This window comes from Vigna umbellata, chromosome 8 (genome assembly GCF_029865625.1).
Source record: "Vigna umbellata cultivar VRB3 chromosome 8, Vumbellata_1.0, whole genome shotgun sequence".
Classification (NCBI taxonomy): Eukaryota; Viridiplantae; Streptophyta; class Magnoliopsida; order Fabales; family Fabaceae; genus Vigna; species Vigna umbellata.
The window spans coordinates 35,352,567-35,372,807 of NC_142172.1; the positions used below are offsets into that span (position 1 = coordinate 35,352,567).

Consider the following 20,241-nt stretch of genomic DNA (forward strand, 5'->3'; position numbering starts at 1 on the left):
CTGGCTCATGTGCACATTATTATTGCATATAGTTGTCAAGTTTATCTGTCTCTTGGTTTTTACACTCAGCACTACTTTTTTTTCTCATTTATTTAATACGGAGTGACAGAGTAAAATAATTATAAAAATATAAATTTTTGTATTTTAAAAAAAATAAAAAAAAATAAATATAAAAAATTTAGATGCGTCAAATAATATTTTTCTTTTCCATATTATTCTTCTAGCAATATCTTACTCTTCTTGACAACCTTATTTAGTCTTAACCATCTTTCTTTTTCCATGTTCTGCAGTTTTCATTTTAAATCTAGGTCTCTTTCAGAAGAACAAAACTAATGAATGAGAACCAACTAGACCAACCAATAAATTGTATCATGTAGGAATTATAATAGTATAAATTTTTTGACTCAAAGAAATAAGGGCACTCAAGTAAATTGACCTTCAAAGTCTGGTTCTTTTTGGATCTCATTATCAACTCTCCATTGGCCATATCTCAGTGGTCCTAGATTATAACTCCAAAATCTAATGTGAGTGTGACTGAGAAGAACCAAGATGGGTAATCTTTCAAGTCCCAACAGAATATTGGCGTTTCTCTTCCTCACATTGGTCCAAATCCAAAGCAAGGTGTTTTGCTACCAATACAAAGTTGGAGATCTTGATGCTTGGGGCATACCCACCTCAACAAATCCACAAGTCTACAAAAAATGGTCCACATATCACAATCTCACAATTGGAGATTCCCTCCGTAAGTTTACACTATTTGCTATATCATGTTTTTCAATTTGGTTTATACAACTCTACACCAATGACCCTTTTTCTTACAACAAGGGTACAAATCTGATGATCTCATGTGTATCATTGTATATGCTTACAGTGTTTCTATACCCACCAAGCCAAGATTCAGTGATTCAAGTTACTGAAGAATCCTACAACAGGTGCAACATCAAAGACCCTATCTTGTACATGAACAATGGAAACTCTTTGTTTAACATTACATCGAAGGGCCAATTCTACTTCACTAGTGGTGTGGCTGGCCATTGCCAAAAGAATCAGAAGCTTCATATAGCTGTAGGTGAAGGAATATCAGAAAATGTGGATGCTGCATCTTCTCCTGCATCTGCACCCTCTTATCCCACAGTATTTGGCAATATTCCAGTAGCTGCTTCTACCTCAACCCCAACCTCAACCTCATCTCAACTCACTTCAACTTTTCAACTTCTCATCGTTGGATTTCTGATATCTGCACTCTTTTCTACCCTATGTGATGCCAAAATGCCTTTACCTTTACCATTACAGGCTTAAATCAACAGGTTTGAGTATTAGCTACGTAACTATGTTAAATATTTTTAGAGGGAGTTTTGTCAGTAATCATATCATCGGTGCCTCTATGTGAAAAGATGTCAGTGTCAATGTCAATGCTCAATAATTCATCATGTTGATTTATTTTTTGAGTTTACCCTTTTCATAACAAGGGCCTACTTATACGTTACAGCATTATTCTTTCACCACTGTGATACTTTGTGATGTTTCAATCCTTCATTTATCAGAGAGGAATTTGACAAATGTGGTGCAATTACAACCATAAAGTTTGTCTCTTATAATAAACGTATTGTGGTGAATTATCGTCAGTCTTTTAAAAGATCTTATGCAATCAAAGTTATGAAATAATCAGATGTAAAGTATTTCATATTCTTTATGGTGAATTATCCTCATTCTGCACTATCAAACAAAAACAAGAAAAGTTAAAATCAATTCTGTATATATCCAGAGACATACTTTCATTAATGACCCAAAATAGGAGGTGGGGGATCGAAGAACTATCTTTTTTCTCTGTTCTTCACAATAAAAATTACACGTGTTAAGAAAGCAGTATCTGTGACCGACCATTTTGTTAAAAAATAGGTGGCACTGAAACTCTAGAGACTTTTAAGTGTACTATATAGTGATAGAAAATCTTTTAACTTTGGAATTAAATCACTGTGTTAATCAAACCCCACCATGATATAACTTGTTAGAGAGAGAAATCTCACATTCTGTGACTGAGGAAGCAGAAGAAAGCCCTGAAAAGGAGAAGTTACTAAGAAAAGGGGTGATCTTTGAAGGTAAAGCAGAGTCAATCATCCACTGCTACAAGAGGCAGGTACCTGCAAATTCATTTCCAAGTTGTAACTGAAAACCTAAAATGCTATGATCATGGTTCATGATCTGATGAACACTATTGATTAAACTGTTCTTGGTTGAAAAGGAGTGAGTTGTGTTCTGAAAATCCCTGAGATGGAGGAAGTGAATGGACCCAGATTGTACTGTTGCTCTAATTGTAGAAACCATGTTGCCCTTCATGATGATGTGATTTCAAAGGCCTTTCAGGTGAACACTATTCTCAGTCAGCTTTATCTCTTATTCTGTTATTAATTTCATTTTATCAGTTCAGTTCACAGCATACCCTGCTATCATGATCATATCACATGATATATTAGATTTTTGGAAGAATTTCAGCTTGCTTTCTATTCATTCTTTTTTAATAAATGTAATTTTCTAAAAGCAACACAACTTTTCTCATTCTATGAAAATGATGAACTTTAGCACAAAATCTTAACTTTTATAAATCTTGTATCTTTATTTTGTAAACTTTAGACAAAACTCCTTCCATTCTGTAAATACATGACCATCAAATCTCCCTTTTTATAGCAATAAGAGGATATTATTGGATTCCCATATGAGAAAAGTTTTAAAACAGAATTTGAGTATTATAAATAATAATAATAAACTATTTCGAATTCAAAATGGAAACATTGCACTAAAATGTTTGTGAAAAATTTATTGATGAGATGGAATAAAACTAATTTTTAAAATATTTTAATGAACTGAATGACAAAAATGAAATGGCACTTTATTCATTTAATTATTAATGATTCATCTGCATTGTTTATTTTATTGCAATACTTTTGAAACGATTCTGATAATTATGCCATCAATAGTTATTAATTTTGTTCCATTACTCTAATTCTCATAAATTATTTTATGATTTGAATATTAATAATTTAAAGTTTTACCAATTGTAGAAATATGAGCCAAAAAAGAAGGGCATTTTTCTCAAAATTAATTGGAAACGAAGTGTTTTAATTTATTTTCAGGGGAAAAGTGGGAGAGCATTTCTGTTTGGTCATGCATTGAATGTTAGTGTGGGATCAAAAGAAGACAGAGAACTAATGACAGGTCTCCACACTGTTGCCGATGTCTACTGTTCTGACTGCAAACAAGTTCTTGGTTGGAAGTATGAGAGAGCCTATGAGGAATCTCAGAAGTACAAGGAAGGCAAGTTTGTTATTGAGAAGGCTAAAATTGTCAGGGAAAACTGCTACTAAGCATTTTAAACTGCTTCTTATGTGTTTGTCATTATGCTCATTTCACCATTTTTACACTCATTTCACCTCAGTATGTCCGGGCTGATTTCTTTGTTTTATTTAAGTTCTGAATCATCATGAAAACAGTATATTGAAAATCCATGTTATTGTAAGAAGGTATAATAATTTGGATATATTGTTTTATGCATCTTGGGCCAGCTTGGGGAACCTTGGTGATGCAATCCTCGATCACTTTTTATTTTCCATGGAAACCGTTCCAATTTAAATAAAACTAAAAGAAGTCTTTTTTTTTTGTGGGTGAAATTTGTATGGTATCCTAATAATTTAATGTATGGAAAAATATCTGATGGAATGATGTGATATTGAGGGTATAGTTGGTTAGTGTGTCACTTCTTTCACAGAAAAACGACCTTTCAGCTGATTCGATCAACAGTTGAAGGCACCACATTCGATCAAGAATATAACACTGGACCTCTTCACCAAAGAACCTTCAGAAAAATATTCTTTTGGACGAATAAACTTGCATTTTAGTGAGCCTTTTTGTATAAAAGAACTTGATGGTAATGTTCTTGATTTTAAAAATAATTTCTTTCTCAGCAGAAAGAGCTGTCTTTTAAATCTTCAAAAATCAATTTTAAATAGTATCAACAAAATCGTGAAACTAATAAGCTTCGTAACGACATGATAGAGAACACCTATTCGTACCTGACATGGTATGATGAAACAACGGCAATAATAAGTAATGTGGGACATATTATCAAGAACACAGATATCAGAGCCTAAGCTCTTAACAATGCTGCTAATTTTTATTTCTGCTTTAACAACAATTCCAAAATTCACCAATTTTTTTCATTGCATGTCCTAAGAAACTTGCCACCTCAAACCATAACTAGATCTTTCCCTACGCTGCCCTTTTTAGCATCTTCTTTTCAACAGATTGTATAATTAATTATAATTATTTCCTATGAAGCGATCATATTTCCAATATTTTGAACATCATTTTAATTCTTCAGACATTTTATATTTTAGTCTTTACATTTTAATAAAAACGTATTTTTCTCTCTAATAAGAGATTAAAGCCATTTTGAATATCATTTTAATATCTTCAAACATTTTATATTTTAGTCGTTACATTTCGATACAAACATATTTTTCTCTCTAATAAGAGATTAAAGCCACTTTTTTTTATATAAGAACTAACAATGTATAAATTTTATGAGGATTAAAATCAATATTTTAAGACCAAAAACAGATACTACCTTTGATAAATACTATAAAAAAGTACTGCTCGTGCCAACCCTGTAACTGGTCGAATGCTATATATGATCAGAGACAAAATATACAGACAGATAACACTTGGGAACTTCCTAATTAAGGGAAGGGCCAAATATATATTATATATTATATATATATCATTATTCTAAACCATCTCCACATGTCGCTATCTGTTTGATTGATTCAATTGAAAATAAGAAAAATAAAAACTACAAAAACCACGACAACCTATGCATCTAATAATTTTAATTGTTCAACCAGTCAATTTTTTTAGACAGAAGAATGAAACACCACAGAATTTCCCTATTTGCAGGTCTTATCTTCATGTATTCATAAGAGTATTAGGCAAGTTTCATTCTAATGAAGTGAGCTCCACAAATAAGCTGGCCTGAGGATGCAATCCTGCTTCCTTCAAAGACAATGCCAGTTTGTCTTGTTCATACTTTACAATTGGAAAATTGGATACCAGGATGTAACTGTCGGCTTCTAAACTTCCCAGTGAGTCAACATAGTCATATAAAGACTGAATTGTCGCTGTGTTGTGGAACCTTCTTCCCTTACGTTCACCATTTGGAAACCGTACCATAACCTATCCATTCATCAACATAAATGTAATTATCATGTAAATTGCAACACAATCAAACAAAAACTGAACTGAAAATAGAGAAACTAAAGAGGGAGGCTAAAGCAATTCCAAAACATACAGAACTAGAAGTAAATATCATTCATCATGCATATAAGTGAAACGATCAAGAATTTTAAGTTCAACCTTATCATATGAATTAAAGCTGAGATCTTAAATACAAATGAAACTATATAAGCTTAACAGTAATTCTATAAACTAATGAAAGATGCTGGCATTAAAGGAGAAATAAAACATAGCTCAATCTTCTAATACTGTACCTGTGTAACATCAGGTCCTTTTTCAGGTTCTTCACCAAGAGACTCAGCTTTCTCTTGACGTATTTTAGCTAATGCAGCTTGTTTCTCTGCAGCTTCTTGTGCTGCTCTTTCACGGGCCTCTTCCTCCTCTTTGCGCTTCCTCTCAGCTTCAGCAGCTTCCCTTGCAAGACGTTCTTCTTCTTCTCTCCTCTGACGTTCCCTAGCCTGAACATATGTACAACATTAATCCATAGCACTAACAGGCCTATTCTTTCAATAAAAGGCTCTGCAAAGAAAATTGAGATACAAAAAACAGAAAAGCCATTGTCTGCAGACCACAAAAAAATATACGAAACATGAAAACAAAAAACCATAAACTGAAAAACAACATACTTGATCAGCTTCTAGCGCAGCCCTGTATGCAGCATCTTGCTCTTCTCTTAAGCGCATATTATTTCGTCTTTCTTCTGCATCAAGTCTAGCAGCAACAAGAACAGGGGAACTTTCTTCAAGCACTCTCTGAAGTGTCCCTAGCAGCTCCTCACTGGATTTTGGACCTTCAACCTGCATTACATGAACTAGATTAACAATGAAAGCATCATAATCAGAATATTTTATCAACTACAATAAGTGGCACACCATTTCAGTAGAAACAAAAAAATATGGACTCAATAAGCCTTTCTAGAAAAACTACTTATTGAATTTATGGAGCTTTACTTTAGGTATACAAAAAGGGAGGAAAAGGATATAAAAGTGACTGAATACTTAGTTAAATACAATCAAATTGATATGATTTTGGTTTAATATATTGTCTTACAAAGTGATATAAAACATGAAGAGTTAACAACTACTACATCATAATGACTAATAATGAACTATGAGACAATAGAGAAACTAAGCCTAATAAATAACTCTAAGAAACTCGTCAGGGAAAATCAAATGTGCAAAGCCTGAATGCAGGAGACTCCTTGTCAGCGGAAAAGCCTGTCTTGTCTATGTAATGAAGACATAAACTCAGTGTACTTACTCTTGGGTTTAACATTCTAAAATACAATATTTTTATGTCATGAGGTGAAATATTCTTCACATATTTTGACAATACTGATGGAATTGAATCTATATACGGTTTTCCTAAGCATACTTGTGGCATAACCACTTGACATCAATCAAAAACTTCCTCATAAGCAGAAGTGTTTTGTACTAACTGGGGAGGAGGAAAACATTTTCAAGTGACAAAGGACAAAACCGAGCAAGACCAACCATTTGGGCTGGGAACTGGTGGCATAGCAGGTCTAATATCTTTATTGGATTGAATATGTCACTGAACTGGTCTAAACTGGTTTTAGAATACTTATTTTTTAATTCATGAGTTTGACGCTGCGAAGTGGATCTTCACATTGTCCAACAAAAACTGACATGCATCCCTGTGCACACAGACTAAGCCTGTATGCAGAGTGAGTTTGCCTTCCCAAGGAAATGATTTACTAAGATTGAAAGCGTTACCACGTTTCAAAGACCTCCACACAAGGTAGAATTTGAACCCAGCTCCTTGGATTGGTTAAGCTTCCCTTGACAACTTATACAGTGATATTAGTATTCATCTATATACCAATTTTTTTTTTATATATAATACCTTACATGCATTTTTTATATAATTAATATATACCAGTTCACACAACTTAACCATTGATCCACCTCTACCAGTTCAATAACCGGTCCAACATTTAAACAGTACTAAAAACTTAGCAGAACAACGACAAATAATCCCTATCCTACTAGGTAGGAATAGCTACATAGATCAAACAATCAGCTTCAAGGCACTGAATGACCAAAACTCATTCCATACATCGAGTGAATCTTCATCTAGCCAACATCAGTTCTTACTACATGATAAAGAAAAAGGTACTTGATACAAAAATGTAGTTCTTTTTTATTGGCAAATGTTAGTTGTTAGTATTATGTTAGTGGGAGGAGTTGAACCAAAAATCTCTCCCACCCTCCCTTCCAACTCTACCACCAAGCCACCTTATAACTCCTACAAAAATGTATTTCTAATGATGATTATTGTGATCTATTATTCTAGTACTGAAGTAGATTGCAATATGTTTAGTCTAGTGAAAAGGAAGAGAGGAAAATCAAATAGGATATCGAAGGAAGTCATCAAGGGAGATCTCATGGTAAAAAATATTCCTAAAGCTTAGTTTTAAAGGTGCCGAATGGTGCCATGTGATTCCTGTAGCAAACCTAAGTTAGTGTGAATTGTTTTTGTTGTAGCTCTAGCACTAGAAATCAAGTTCTGTAGAATAAATAAAGAGGAACTAATTAGATAATTTTATTCAGCTTCATAACAACCTCAAAGGTATGAAGACAGATATCATACCAGTAAGAAAATGAAAAAGATGTTATCCCTAATAAAAGGATTCTGAAAAGGATGTCATTGTTAGTGTTTAAACTGTGTGTGGAACTAGCAAGATTATTTGCCACTTGTCATTATCCCTTTCTCTGACAATAACAAGGACCAAACAACATCAAGAGTGACATTTAAATCCTCGAGCTTACTCTGGAATCGTATAACATGAAGAATTTTTTTGGGGGGAAGTCTTTTGTCCATGTTTTAACAGATTATGAACTTAGTTGTCACATCACGAAGTGCCGAAAGCCAATTTCGCCGTCTGATCTATCATAACTTACCAATTCTAACAACGTTAAAAGTGTAAACCTTGTTTTACATGCAATTTTTTGCAATTGGGGGTTGGCTCAGCCACTAAACAAATAGCATTGAACTGCGTGAATATGACGGGCATGCCTAAACTTGGAATCGGTAACACGCAATAAACGCAAGGCATATCAAGTAAGAAAACTATTGTGAGAAGCAAGAGGAGATAATCTTGTAGAAAACGCCAAATATCTCAATGCCTGTCTAGTCTGACCACAATATCACGCTAAGGAATTCAACGACACTATAAAAGCTATTTAACAACACTAAAACTAGGACATTATAGAACTACGGGTACAGCAGCGGTGACAGCAGATGATCATGAAGGCGGGAGGTTGAAGGAAGTTGCAAGAGGAGGACGACAAATCCATAATGCAATCAAATTCAGAAAGTGGAGAAAGTGATGAGAGCAAGCATGTGCATAGAGGGAATGTAACTGACGTTAAGTAGAGCTACAATAGGCATATAGTCGCACAGACTGTGACTACTTAAATCATACAGGAGCAGAGAAAATGCAAGCCAAAACACATCAAAGAAACTATAACCTGCCCAAAGAGTAATCATGACAACAAATATACAAAATTTCACTTCATATATGTTTCTCAACCTGACCCAGTTCACTCCAATTCGCCAAACCAAAAAATCCATAAGAATTAACAAACCTGTTGAAGGAGAGCGATCCTCTGATTAGTGGCGGCCATGACGAGAGCACAAAAGGGAAAGCGAGAGGCTTTCAAGCTGTTACTCATCTTAAACCCTTCGCTGGCACGAATGCTGCCACCCCAGCAAACAAAATTCTCGTTCACAAAGGCGGCAATGGTTTCGGAACAGAGAGTCCTGTGGCAAAACGACGGCGTATCGGGGTGATCAGGGGAATGCAAGTAAACAAAGAGAAGCTTGAAGGAATTCCGGGAGCGCTGGAGCGCGTCCATGAACCCCTCGCCAACGAAATTGGGTCCGGAAGAGCCGTACTCCCTCTCGAATGCGGCGACAAAATCCATGGCCTCGGAAGTGGCCGCCGAAACGGAAACCAAGGGGGCAGAGGAGGAAGAGGAAGGGGTGGAGCCAAAGCCCACCAGGCCGAGGGAGTAGGAGAGTACTCCCCCAGCGGCCCACAGGCCCAAGCCGATCGCGCCGGAGATCAAGCCTAGACTGCCGGAAATAACGGAAACGGGTAGCGTGATGAGTTTCCAGGCGAGACCTGGCGGCGGTTGGGGTAGGGGTTGGAGATCGGGTTCGGAGGGAAGATGATTGTTAGGGTTGGGTTGCGGGGTGTCGGTGGTGGGGTTTACGGAAGTGGTGAAGGAAGAGATTGCGAGTTCGAGGTCCCAATTGTGAGCAGCTAGGATATCTGTGCAGAGGTCTGCATCTTCTAAACCAGTTATCGCTTGAAAATACGCCAATTTATCTGCTACATCTCCCATTTTCCTTCCTTCTTCCACCTTCTTCTCTTCTCTTCTCTTCTCTTCTCTCTTTAGGGTTTACTTTCAAGATCCTTCCTTCTTCTCCATCAAATTTATTCAACTCACAACCGCCTTTTCTTTTCATATCAATTATTCTCGGACTATCTTATTTTCTTATTTTATCTCTATTATATTTCTCAACTATAACAATAACTATTCATTCTAACTAATTTCATATACATTATCAAACATAAGTTAGAATTCATACAAGATAAACTCACATCCACACACACACACTTGATTTATCAAAATATGCGAAAATCTCACTCACAAAATATTCCTACTACTTTTCATTATTCACAAAAATAACACTTACATTATTTACAGAAATATCACTCATATTATATTATTATTAATATTATTATTATTTTTCTTATTCTTACTCTTATTCTTATTATTATTATTTCTATTTTAATTATTATTATTATTAATATTATTATTATATTGTTATTATAACAATTATTTTTAATATTATTATTTAATTATTATTCTTATAATTATTAATATTATCATTATTTTTATTATTTATTACTATTATTATTAATAATAATATTAATATTATTACTATTATTGTTATTAATATTAGAACAATAATTACTATTATAATTATTATTATTATTAGCATTATTTGTATCAGTATTATTATTTGCGTCAATAATTATATATATTAGTATTAGTAATATTAGTATAAGCATAAATATTTATTATTACTGTTATTATTATAGATAATATTATTAATATTTTTTGTTTATTATTATTATTAATATTATTATTAATATTAATATTAACATTAACTTTAACAATAATATTATGATTATTATTATTAATATCATTATTATTAATAATAGTAATATTAGTATTATTATTGATATTCATATGTCAATATCTAAACTTCTTGTTGTTTTTATTATGCATTAGATTATATTTCATAACAGATTTACGTTTTACTTTATAATAATAATAATATTCATTTTATTGTAAATATAATATAACTTAAAACTTTAATGGTAAATTTTAATCATATAATAATATTATTTTATTATACAATACTAATAAATTATTTATTCAATTTAAAAGTTAACATAAACAAATTTATATTTAATGGATAATTAAAAATACTAAACCCATGTGTATGCATGAATGTCACATATATATCTTCTATGCCTCTGTGAATGACATGAAAAATACTTAGTTCCAAAATCTTAAAAGGTTATAAAAATAATTTAGGATTTGCAACCATCCTTGTAAGTTATTATTTATAAATATATCTGTTTTAAGATCCATTCATTTATAGATATGCCAATAAAATTTTACAACTTTAAAAATATAAAAAAGTAATAACTAAATATTATTGTCTTAATATATTGATTAATAATTTTTAAAATTATTTTATCAACATTTCCAATTATTAAATAGAACAAAAAAGACAGTCTCTTACTCGTGGTAATATTATATGTAAAATGGACACACTTTTTAATTTCAATTTATACTCAAACTCTTCTCATAGATTCTCTTGTAACATTTAAGTAAATAATATTTTTTTAATAAAGTTAATATAATTTTTAATAATTATAATTATACATTGTTACAAAAATCAAATGAAATCTGTGAATTAAATCTTTATTGGTCTCAAGTATCTTTTCACCCAAAAAAAACGTATATTTTTGTGTGTTGATACAATTTATATACTATAACACATTTTACAACTTGCCTGGATATAATCTCACTTTTACCGGAAAAAAATCTACAAATTAATTTTTATGTTCTTTCAAATGAATAAATTTGACTACAAGAATATATTAGATTTAGGATTTGGTATTATTCTCTAAGTAAAGTACTCATTTCTTGCCAATGTATTTTTTTAATTTAAATTTGGATATTTTTTTAATTAAAATTATTGGATTATACGAGTCATTCTGAGTCTAATAATAAATAAATCAGATTTTATTTTTCAATAATTAATCTGTATTTTTATTTTTCAGCTAGATTCAGTCTAATTCAAATTCATGAGGGTCGGAGCAATTATGTGTTTTAAATTACTTGATAATTATAATACTATCTTTTCAAGATTCATGAAAATCCTTTGAGATAATTAAATATTACAATAAACATTATTTAATTGCTTATAAATGAAAATATCATAAACAATATTTGCAACTTGTACAATTGTAAGTTTTTCTAAAATATTTCAATGTGGTATAAAATGAACAAAACCAGCATCTAGTACAAGTAATTAAAACTCTTTCATTCTTTGACAAATCTTCCTACTTAATTTAGATTGAGAGACATGCATATATCTACTCCAATACTTAATTGTTTCATAAATCAATTATTATTTTTGAAAAATTCCATTTTAATAATATTTAATTACAATAAAAATTTACCATACATTCAATAAAAAACATTTAACTTAAAAGAAATATATATATATATATATATATATATATATATACTCTGACTAAAATCAAAAGTGTAATAGAGTTTTATAAAAAAAAGTCTAATATATATAGAAAACTAAGAATAGTATCTTATGTGTTTTTTCACTCACATCATTAAGGTGATCACTATAAAATAGAAGACAAACATACAAACAGACAAAGATAGAAAGGTAAGCGAATTTACCAAAAAGAGAAAATCATGTAATACAAACAAAGATATTAATAGATGTACAATTTATATAAAATCATTTATTCTAGTCTTACCTCTGGATACATGTATTGATGTCAAACTCTAAGAGTTATGCACTTGTGGTGGTGGAACAACTTGTCCACCCAAACTAGCACACACAAGGTTAGTTCGTCAACCATTTATGGTTAAGGTAAAATCTCTATACTAGGATCTCTTGTTTCTCTCACCACATACTTTACCCTTCTCTACCTGACATTTGATGATTATTAGAGCGTCAGGATAACTCCTAATACCAAATCTCTTAATCAATACACACACTACTTGAAACAATTACAAGATGGTTCTCGTTCAATAAAAACCAAAATGGATTAACAAAAAAATCAGAAAAAAAATAGTTCTTTGCATACCCAATAATTCAAGAATGAATACAGTTGTACTTTATTTATGGAGGTTTCAGGTTTGCACGGAAAGACATGAGCTCTTTCGAACGAGTGATGATGAACAAAATATAAAAACAAAATGAAAAGAAGAAGACAAAGGAGATAAACAAATAGAATGAACTTCACTTTTAAAAGAAGAGATTGAAAATGGAGGAAAAGATGTGAAGATGAACTTCACATTCTTCAACAATAATAAAAATAAAAGAGATGATGTTCTTTAATATAAATTTTATCTTATAAATAATATTTCACAAAAATAATTTATTTATCTATGTCACATAATTCATGATAAATATTTGTGTAAAATAATCAAATTTTCTATGTTAAAGAATCTGTGGAAAGATTTCACAGAAAATTATTTACTTATGAAAAAAAAATAGATGGGAAATGATTTATGGGTAGTTTAACTTTATTCATGAACACATGTATGGAAAGGAGCGTGAACATATCCCTTTTTATTCACAAAAATATTTGTTGGAAATGAGACTTGAAAAGTATCAACTTTATCTATGACCGAAAAATCTGTGGGAAAAAAATCATGGGAAACAACTTTTTTTTATCTAAAAACAATATCGGTGGAAATTATTTCATCGGAAATACTTTTTCTACTCAAAATAAAAATCCATGAAAAATATCTTCTTACCCTGAAAAAAAAAAATCGTTGAGAAATAAGGCAGCACTAATAAAGCTTGTAATTTTATTTGTTAATTGATAGAATCTTCTTTCTTCATTGACAGAGGTAGTGGTTGCGTTTTCCATCATTATCATTGTATTGGTGGCTTCATCACCATTTTCACAATCATCTCATTCAAATAAATAAAGATAATAAGACGAAGACAACTTAAGAAGAAAAAACTATGATATTTGTGGTGTCGTGCTAAAATTAATAGCAAAGTACAATCAAATATTATTAAAGCTAAGGTTTTCCATTCAAATTAAGAATTACTAGTAATAATTACACAAAATATTTTTTAAAACATTTTCTACTTTGAAAGTAATTTTTCTCTTTTATTTTTTTCAAATTAAACATTACTGTGTTAAGAATCTCATACTTAATATAACAAACTACTTCATATTTAAGTCTAGAAGTTTCGCACTAAAAATACTAATTTTTTTAGTCACTCTATGTTTGATGTTATTTTAATTAACACTAACTACAACATATATATTTATAAAAAATATTATTTATCACGGGTTATTGATTGATGTGAGATCCCGGAAAATTTTAAAACGTAATTAGATGTCAAATCAGTAATTATGATACTGCTGATTCACCTAGTAGCTTCCATCAATGAGCCGCGACGCACGTCCAGTGCATTAATTGCGCACTAAGCTCTGCATGCACACACGACACTTGTCACGTTGGAAGCTTCCAATTCAGAGTTTGGTATGCAGGTGTCAGCGAGGGAGACGTTCGTTCAAACGAACGTGAGTTAAGCAAAAAGAGTTTTCGAAAAAAACCCTCCACTCACCTGTATCACTCATCTCCTTCCTCTGAATCAGATTTTCCAATTTCTCTGATCTCTCTCTAGAACCAGTAACCTTCTCTCTTCGATAACTCATCTTCTTCTTCTCCGATTCACTTTCCAGAACCGTAGGAGTGTTCGTCCAGTTGAGACCTTTCATTTGGACCGAACAGAACTTGGATCGGAACTGGTAAGTTTTTCTGTCTTAAGCTTCGTCCCTTTTCTGGTCTCATGCGAACCCTAGTTGGTTGCATGAATGGGTTCTAGGTCTGAGTTTTGGTTGATTGTTTTGGTGTCTTAGTTTTACGTGGGAACTGTGGAACGAAACTTGAGAGTAGAAGTGGTTAGAGGAAACCCTAGAATCGTGCTTTTGGAAGATCACTGCTATCCAGGTAAGGGAAGCTTACATATATTTAAATTTATACGTGTATGATTGTATGAAAGCATGATTGGGTTGTCTGTATGAAATCTTTGTATGCGTGATTTTCTGATCTGCATGAACGAGCCCTGTTGTGCTGTTATGAATGTACTGATATGATTTTCTGGATTGTTGAGCTGCATGCATGGTTGAATCGTATGGATGAATACTATAATGTATGAATTGTTAAGATGTTGATTATTGAATATGAAGTAATCTGGAAGTGAGAGTGTAAAGTTCATAAATCTGAGATTCATTTGAAGTATAAAGTTTAGGTTAAAGTGTTTAAATCTGAAAAATTGGCTAAGGTTGATAATTCTGCACTTAAATCCTACTTTTGTTAACTAACGCTCGTCACTGTACGGTCTTATACCGTTCGGTTTTCCTTATGATACTTTAAAATGGAATTCTTTCATTTGGAAAGAATTCTGCTCGAGAACGAGCGTCCCCCTTTGAGTAAATAAGCGTTCGGCCTTCTGTCGAGCGTCAGTCTTTAATAGCGTTCGACCTCATGTCGAGCGTCAGTCTTTAATAGCGTTCGACCTCATGTCGAGCGTCAGTCTTTAATAGCGTTCGACCTCATGTCGAGCGTCAGTCTTTAATAGCGTTCGACCTCATGTCGAGCGTCAGTCTTTAATAGCGTTCGACCTCACGTCGAGCGTCAGTCTTTAATAGCGTTCGACCTCATGTCGAGCGTCAGTCTTTAATAGCGTTCGACCTCATGTCGAGCGTCCGTTTTAAATAGCGTTCGTCCTGATCTCAAATAGCGTTCGTCCATACAGTGAATTAACGTTCGTCTTTTTATGGAAGTGTAACAAAGAATGAAAATGTGATATTGAGAGAATTATAAAATGAACGAACCATATATGGGGTGAAATTATGAGATTGATATTTGAACGAGCGTTCCAAGGAGGAACGACTCTGATTGGTTATTGAATTTAGTAAAGTATGACTGTGGATAAGTTTAGACTCGCTGTCCATCCTGATGTTCCGTGATACGCCTCTTCAAGTAGAAGGGGGTACTCATGTGTGGGAACGGCAGGAGGTCCTTAGTCCATAAGTTAACATGGGCGACGTAAGAACGGACTTACCTCGAGTGGCAGCTGTTTGGTGTTATCCCAGTTACTACATCACTCGGGTGCAAGGACGCTTGAAACTACACAGATTCATACAGTCCGGACGGTCTGTCTAGAATATTTATATTTATGTTTTGATTGAAGTTATATGCGTATGTACTGATTGTGTGATGATTTGAATATAAATGTTGAAGTATGAATTTAAAATACGTAAGCTTACCCTTGCATTTTCCATTGTGTTGTCTACTGTCCATGTATTTTCCGTCTTGTCAAAATGCAATGATCATCCATGTGGATGTGAGCAGACGGTGGAGCGTCCCTTGAAACACTGCTGGAAGAAGAAAATTTGGAGGACGCGACGCTGGTGGATGTTGAAGTGAAAGCCGAGCCCTAGAGCGCTCGCCAGTATAGTATAGTTTATACGTGTTTTATGTAGACGTTCGGTTGTAATCCTGTAAAACCGTTCGTTCTTAAACTCTTTATATTATGGCGTTCGTCATTTCTGTATGCTTTATGAACGTTCGACATCTTAGTGCTCGTTCGGTTTTTGTAAGACTGCACTGTTTATTATCTTAATGTAATTAATCTTGATTATGGTAATTACTATATTTTGGGATGTTACAATTGACGTGACATAATATAAAATTAACAAATTTAAAAAATTAAGAAAAATCATTGTTCCAAATTTTTAGTTCTTTAAAATAATATAAAGTTAATTATTGTAATTAAGTATTATTCACTTAAATTTTAAAACTCTCTATAAAATGTTTCTAAGAAAATTAAAGAAGAAAACATTAAATTATTCTTAACATATAGTACTATTAAAGTATCAAAATAGTTGTATACGTCAAAATTGGTGAAACAAATGCTGTAGTGTAGAGAATAATATGGTTAGTTAATGTTTTTCCTTAAACTTGATGAATTTAATCCCGCATGCAACCATCTTAACGTAGCAAATGTTTTTATGTTGTGATCTGTGAAAGCATATTACATCCTTTAATTGTTTAAAATTCTCAAAACTCATTCAAAATTTGGCTAGTGTCGGAAACCTCATGTCATTGCTATGCTACACATCGAATAATTCACTCTCTTGCTACTTCTACGATGCTTATGAAAGTGATGATGCTTATGAAAGTGGCAGTGCTTATTGAACAATAATATAATACAAATCCAGATCCATCAGGAACACATGTATGACTCAAACAAAATTACAAGGAGCGTAATTTACACGCGTTGACAAAGATCTCTGATCTCATATACACTATTCATGTATATTCATGGATCAAAGAATTAATGCGCAAAGAAATTGTGTCTATGTCTTCAAACCATTTGTAGTGTTCTGTCGGTTTCCTCGTCAATCTGTTGGTCTGGGGAGATCTTGCTGTCTGGTGAATGTTGTTTGGATTTGACACGCTTTTCTGGTTGGAAATTAGCCAAATCTGATAGTTCTTCCACAGTTTCCACAATGCCTTCCACACGTGCCACGATTTCAATAAGCAAAGAAGCCACTGTTACAACCTGAATAATTTGCAAAAGTGGGATTTCTACTTTTGCAGCTTGAGGAATATCAGACGGAGCTGTTTCTGTTTGTGCACTACGTTTTGCATTATGTGACGGTGCGTTAACCAAGTTTGGATAAGAACTCAGTAAACTTCGAAGATCTTGTGCAGCACTATTCATCTCTGTAACCAGAATATCAAGTTTTGAGGATTTTGTCATGTTCCTCATCGTAGTTGCTATCTCTCTTATGACACTCGCAGATTTGGCACCCACTTTCATGGAGATGCTTCTCATGTTCTTCTTCATCTCATCCGAAGCCTGCTCAAATTAATTAAGTAATAAATTAAGTGATGAAGCTCGTGATTTTTGCATACTTATGACACTCGCAAAATACCTTATTGTCTGAGTTTATGCATCCAATAAGAGCATCTAAGCAAGAAGCACAACTACGCATTGATGCTCCGATTTTAACATATTGCCTCCATGGATGACGGAAGTTGAAGCGACCATGGCCAGGCTCCCATCTGGCCAAGTTTGCCTACCGTAACCATCATAGTTTAGTCACACTAATAAGTAACTGAGAATAAGGTCAAAAGAGTTACAAGTATATGCATATATTTACCATAGCTTCTTCTGTTGCTTTGGAACTTAGCACACACTTGTAGCCTAGCAACTCTTTCTCAGACACCTTATCACTTTCTTCATCCGAGGCTTCACTGCCATCAAAGTACCGAGCCACACAACCTGAAACACATGCTATACGTTATACATGGAAATGAGAAAATTAAGAATTTATATTCTCTATCGGTGGGAACATAACATGAATAATTGTAATATGAAAGTCAACATTGAAGACTGACATTGTAAGGAGTTGGCCAGTTTGTCGAGGTTCCCTGTGACTAGAACAAAGAGCTCAAAACCAGCCCAGATGGGGCGAATGATCACGCTGACAATTATGCACAATATGCTGCCAATGATAATGGTGAACATTCTGTACTGTGCCATATCCAGCAACTCGTCAACCCGATAACCCGATATTGACACCAGGCAGAAAGTGAGGATGAATATCATAGCACCATAATCAAAACGAGCCTTTATGGTGGGGATGAATCTGGAGAATGTTGCTGCCGAAGCTGAACAAGCACACACCAATTCATTAGCTACCATCAAGTATTAAACACATTCGATATTGATTGCGTACGTAACATAAAACTTTATACATATATACCTAAAAGAAAGAGAGAGACTCCTATGATTATTGGTTCATATTGTTCTCCTGCTCTACTAGCTACCCAATGTACACCAATGCCCAAAAATCCAGCAAGGGAAGTTCCACACATTCGATTAACAGTTTTACATATCGTTGCACCTGCAATTGGATTGTCACTAGTTACATATCACTGGGGAAATATCTCAGAAAAAGTGTTACAGTTAAATTTCTACCTACCGGCTGTGTATTCAAACACCACAACCACTGTCATGACAGCCCACATAGCATTTCCTCCAACGCCATCATACAGAGGCTTCCAATAGTAGAAGAGCGAGACAAGTGAAAGAGCAACCCCTACTTTCAAGCAATGGATGAATTTTCTTGGGTCATTCACACCCAATTCCCATGCTTTCTTCACAAACTTCCACAGCTTCAAAGCCACACCTGCTGTAGCTGCCCACATGAAACCAACCACTCTTCTCTTCAATGTGTCATCTTCTTCTACCTTGATCCTCCACTCTATTTCTTTTGCCACTTCCTTGCCACAAGCCATCTTCTTGATTACCAATGCTGTTTATGCGTGTATCTGTTAAATTAGCAAGTGGTTCAGCAAAATATTGTTAGACCAAGATTAGTGGCTAAGGCTTTAATCAAATGCCTTATGCCACACAAAAACTTGTTGGAGCTAGAGAAGTAACCTTGCATATTTATATAAAAGAGGACAAGTGTTGGATACCTCAATTAGAGGATATTTATAAATTAATCAACTGAAAAGGAGGGTTTGTGTCCATTAACTTTCTATAAGTTGGTAAGTTTATATTCTATTGTTAAGACATAGTTGATGTGTAAGAGCACACTGACAACTATCCCACTCAAGTATATTGTTCTATCTTTTTCAGTGCTAAAATGTTCCAATTCAAAAATTGTTGGGCACAATATATGCACAGATGGTCATGTTTTATTGTGTTTATACTATGCACGTGACTGCAGAAAAACAGAAAGCACGTCACTTAATGCAAGTTGTATCAATGCAAACAAAAATATCTGGGACTTGACCTAACCAAGATAATGAATTATCTCAACTTAAAAGGGTTTTCAGCTCACACTGTCAGTGTTGAAGATGTAATCGTGAATAGTAAAGTTAATATGCCATTACTTACATAAAGTCATGGGTCCTATGTCAGAAAACTTAGTGTATCCGACACTCAATTTAATACAATCAACGACTAATTAAGCATTTGTTACTTTAATGAAAGAGTCACTACCTTGAGCTGTCAGAATATGTTTTGCATATATGCTCATACCTCGTTTACAGTTTCTTTGAAAATTCTAATGATTTTCTTATAGCAGTTCACGTAAAGTTTCTTTCTAATAAATTTTATAGATGAAAAACTTAACTAGTTGGTCGTGATGTCTCTACACCAATAAAAAAGATTAGAATAGAGTTTTGCCTACATATGTATGTTATAAATGGGAAATATGTTGCATATTAAATGTGACCTACTCATCGAACTATGCAAGCAACTACATATTGTTTAACAAAGGATATTTGGACACTAAATAATAAAAAAAGACTACAATATTCCAGATGTATATAAATAGTTAAAAATTCAACAGATGATATTTTTGGTTCATCTTTTATCTGTTGTCTGGCACTTGTGCATGCATGATAATTATTTTTAGATTAATGAAAACCCTAATAAGCATATCGTGTCACTTCCACTCCTAATTTACATAGGCATGCACTTCCACATATTTAGGCCAATGTTCGAGTTTTTTATGGGTTTTTCTTTTTTCTTTTCAAG

At 33.3% G+C, this 20,241-nt stretch overlaps 4 protein-coding genes across 5 annotated transcripts; 2 read left to right on the forward strand and 2 right to left on the reverse strand.

Annotated features, from left to right (window-relative positions):
- The first annotated feature begins 447 nt into the window (after positions 1-447).
- LOC124848925 (early nodulin-like protein 8) lies at positions 448-1,560 on the forward strand. Its single transcript, XM_047326750.2, has 2 exons — positions 448-742; positions 872-1,560. The coding sequence occupies exons 1-2, from the start codon at positions 550-552 to the stop codon at positions 1,297-1,299; spliced, it is 621 nt and encodes a 206-aa protein (XP_047182706.1). The 5' UTR covers positions 448-549; the 3' UTR covers positions 1,300-1,560.
- A 124-nt stretch (positions 1,561-1,684) lies between these two features.
- Positions 1,685-3,549, forward strand: LOC124848926 (protein yippee-like At4g27745). Of its 2 annotated transcripts, none has more exons than XM_047326751.2 (3): positions 1,685-2,137; positions 2,243-2,364; positions 3,132-3,549. In XM_047326751.2, the coding sequence occupies exons 2-3, from the start codon at positions 2,272-2,274 to the stop codon at positions 3,360-3,362; spliced, it is 324 nt and encodes a 107-aa protein (XP_047182707.1). In that variant the 5' UTR covers positions 1,685-2,137; positions 2,243-2,271; the 3' UTR covers positions 3,363-3,549. The 2 variants fall into 2 exon arrangements, with proteins under 2 accessions (XP_047182707.1, XP_047182708.1); XM_047326752.2 differs by having other exon boundaries at positions 1,685-2,133.
- Positions 3,550-4,733: 1,184 nt separating this feature from the next.
- LOC124848923 (UBX domain-containing protein) lies at positions 4,734-9,826 on the reverse strand. The gene is made up of 4 exons (XM_047326747.2): positions 8,898-9,826; positions 5,913-6,083; positions 5,541-5,744; positions 4,734-5,226 (listed from the first exon to the last, which is right to left on the reverse strand). The coding sequence occupies exons 1-4, from the start codon at positions 9,657-9,659 to the stop codon at positions 4,990-4,992; spliced, it is 1,374 nt and encodes a 457-aa protein (XP_047182703.1). The 5' UTR covers positions 9,660-9,826; the 3' UTR covers positions 4,734-4,989.
- A 7,060-nt stretch (positions 9,827-16,886) lies between these two features.
- LOC124848927 (aluminum activated malate transporter family protein) lies at positions 16,887-19,085 on the reverse strand. Its single transcript, XM_047326753.2, has 6 exons — positions 18,674-19,085; positions 18,455-18,595; positions 18,087-18,359; positions 17,849-17,970; positions 17,621-17,764; positions 16,887-17,544 (listed from the first exon to the last, which is right to left on the reverse strand). Exons 1-6 carry the CDS (start codon positions 18,987-18,989, stop codon positions 17,047-17,049), a joined length of 1,494 nt encoding a protein of 497 aa, XP_047182709.1. The 5' UTR covers positions 18,990-19,085; the 3' UTR covers positions 16,887-17,046.
- Between the last annotated feature and the right edge of the window lie 1,156 nt (positions 19,086-20,241).

Coding starts and splice junctions, on each gene's coding strand:
- LOC124848926 (XM_047326751.2), top strand. CDS start 2,272: ATGGAGGAAGTGAATGGACCCAGATTGTACTGTTGCTCTAATTGTAGA. Junction 2,365..3,131: donor TGATTTCAAAGGCCTTTCAG/GTGAACACTATT, acceptor ATTTATTTTCAG/GGGAAAAGTGGGAGAGCATT.
- LOC124848923 (XM_047326747.2), bottom strand. CDS start 9,659: ATGGGAGATGTAGCAGATAAATTGGCGTATTTTCAAGCGATAACTGGT. Junction 6,084..8,897: donor GGATCGCTCTCCTTCAACAG/GTTTGTTAATTC, acceptor CATGTAATGCAG/GTTGAAGGTCCAAAATCCAG. Junction 5,745..5,912: donor CTGCGCTAGAAGCTGATCAA/GTATGTTGTTTT, acceptor ACATATGTTCAG/GCTAGGGAACGTCAGAGGAG.
- LOC124848925 (XM_047326750.2), top strand. CDS start 550: ATGGGTAATCTTTCAAGTCCCAACAGAATATTGGCGTTTCTCTTCCTC. Junction 743..871: donor CACAATTGGAGATTCCCTCC/GTAAGTTTACAC, acceptor ATATGCTTACAG/TGTTTCTATACCCACCAAGC.
- LOC124848927 (XM_047326753.2), bottom strand. CDS start 18,989: ATGGCTTGTGGCAAGGAAGTGGCAAAAGAAATAGAGTGGAGGATCAAG. Junction 17,971..18,086: donor ACTGGCCAACTCCTTACAAT/GTCAGTCTTCAA, acceptor CATGTGTTTCAG/GTTGTGTGGCTCGGTACTTT. Junction 17,765..17,848: donor AAGCAACAGAAGAAGCTATG/GTAAATATATGC, acceptor TGGTTACGGTAG/GCAAACTTGGCCAGATGGGA.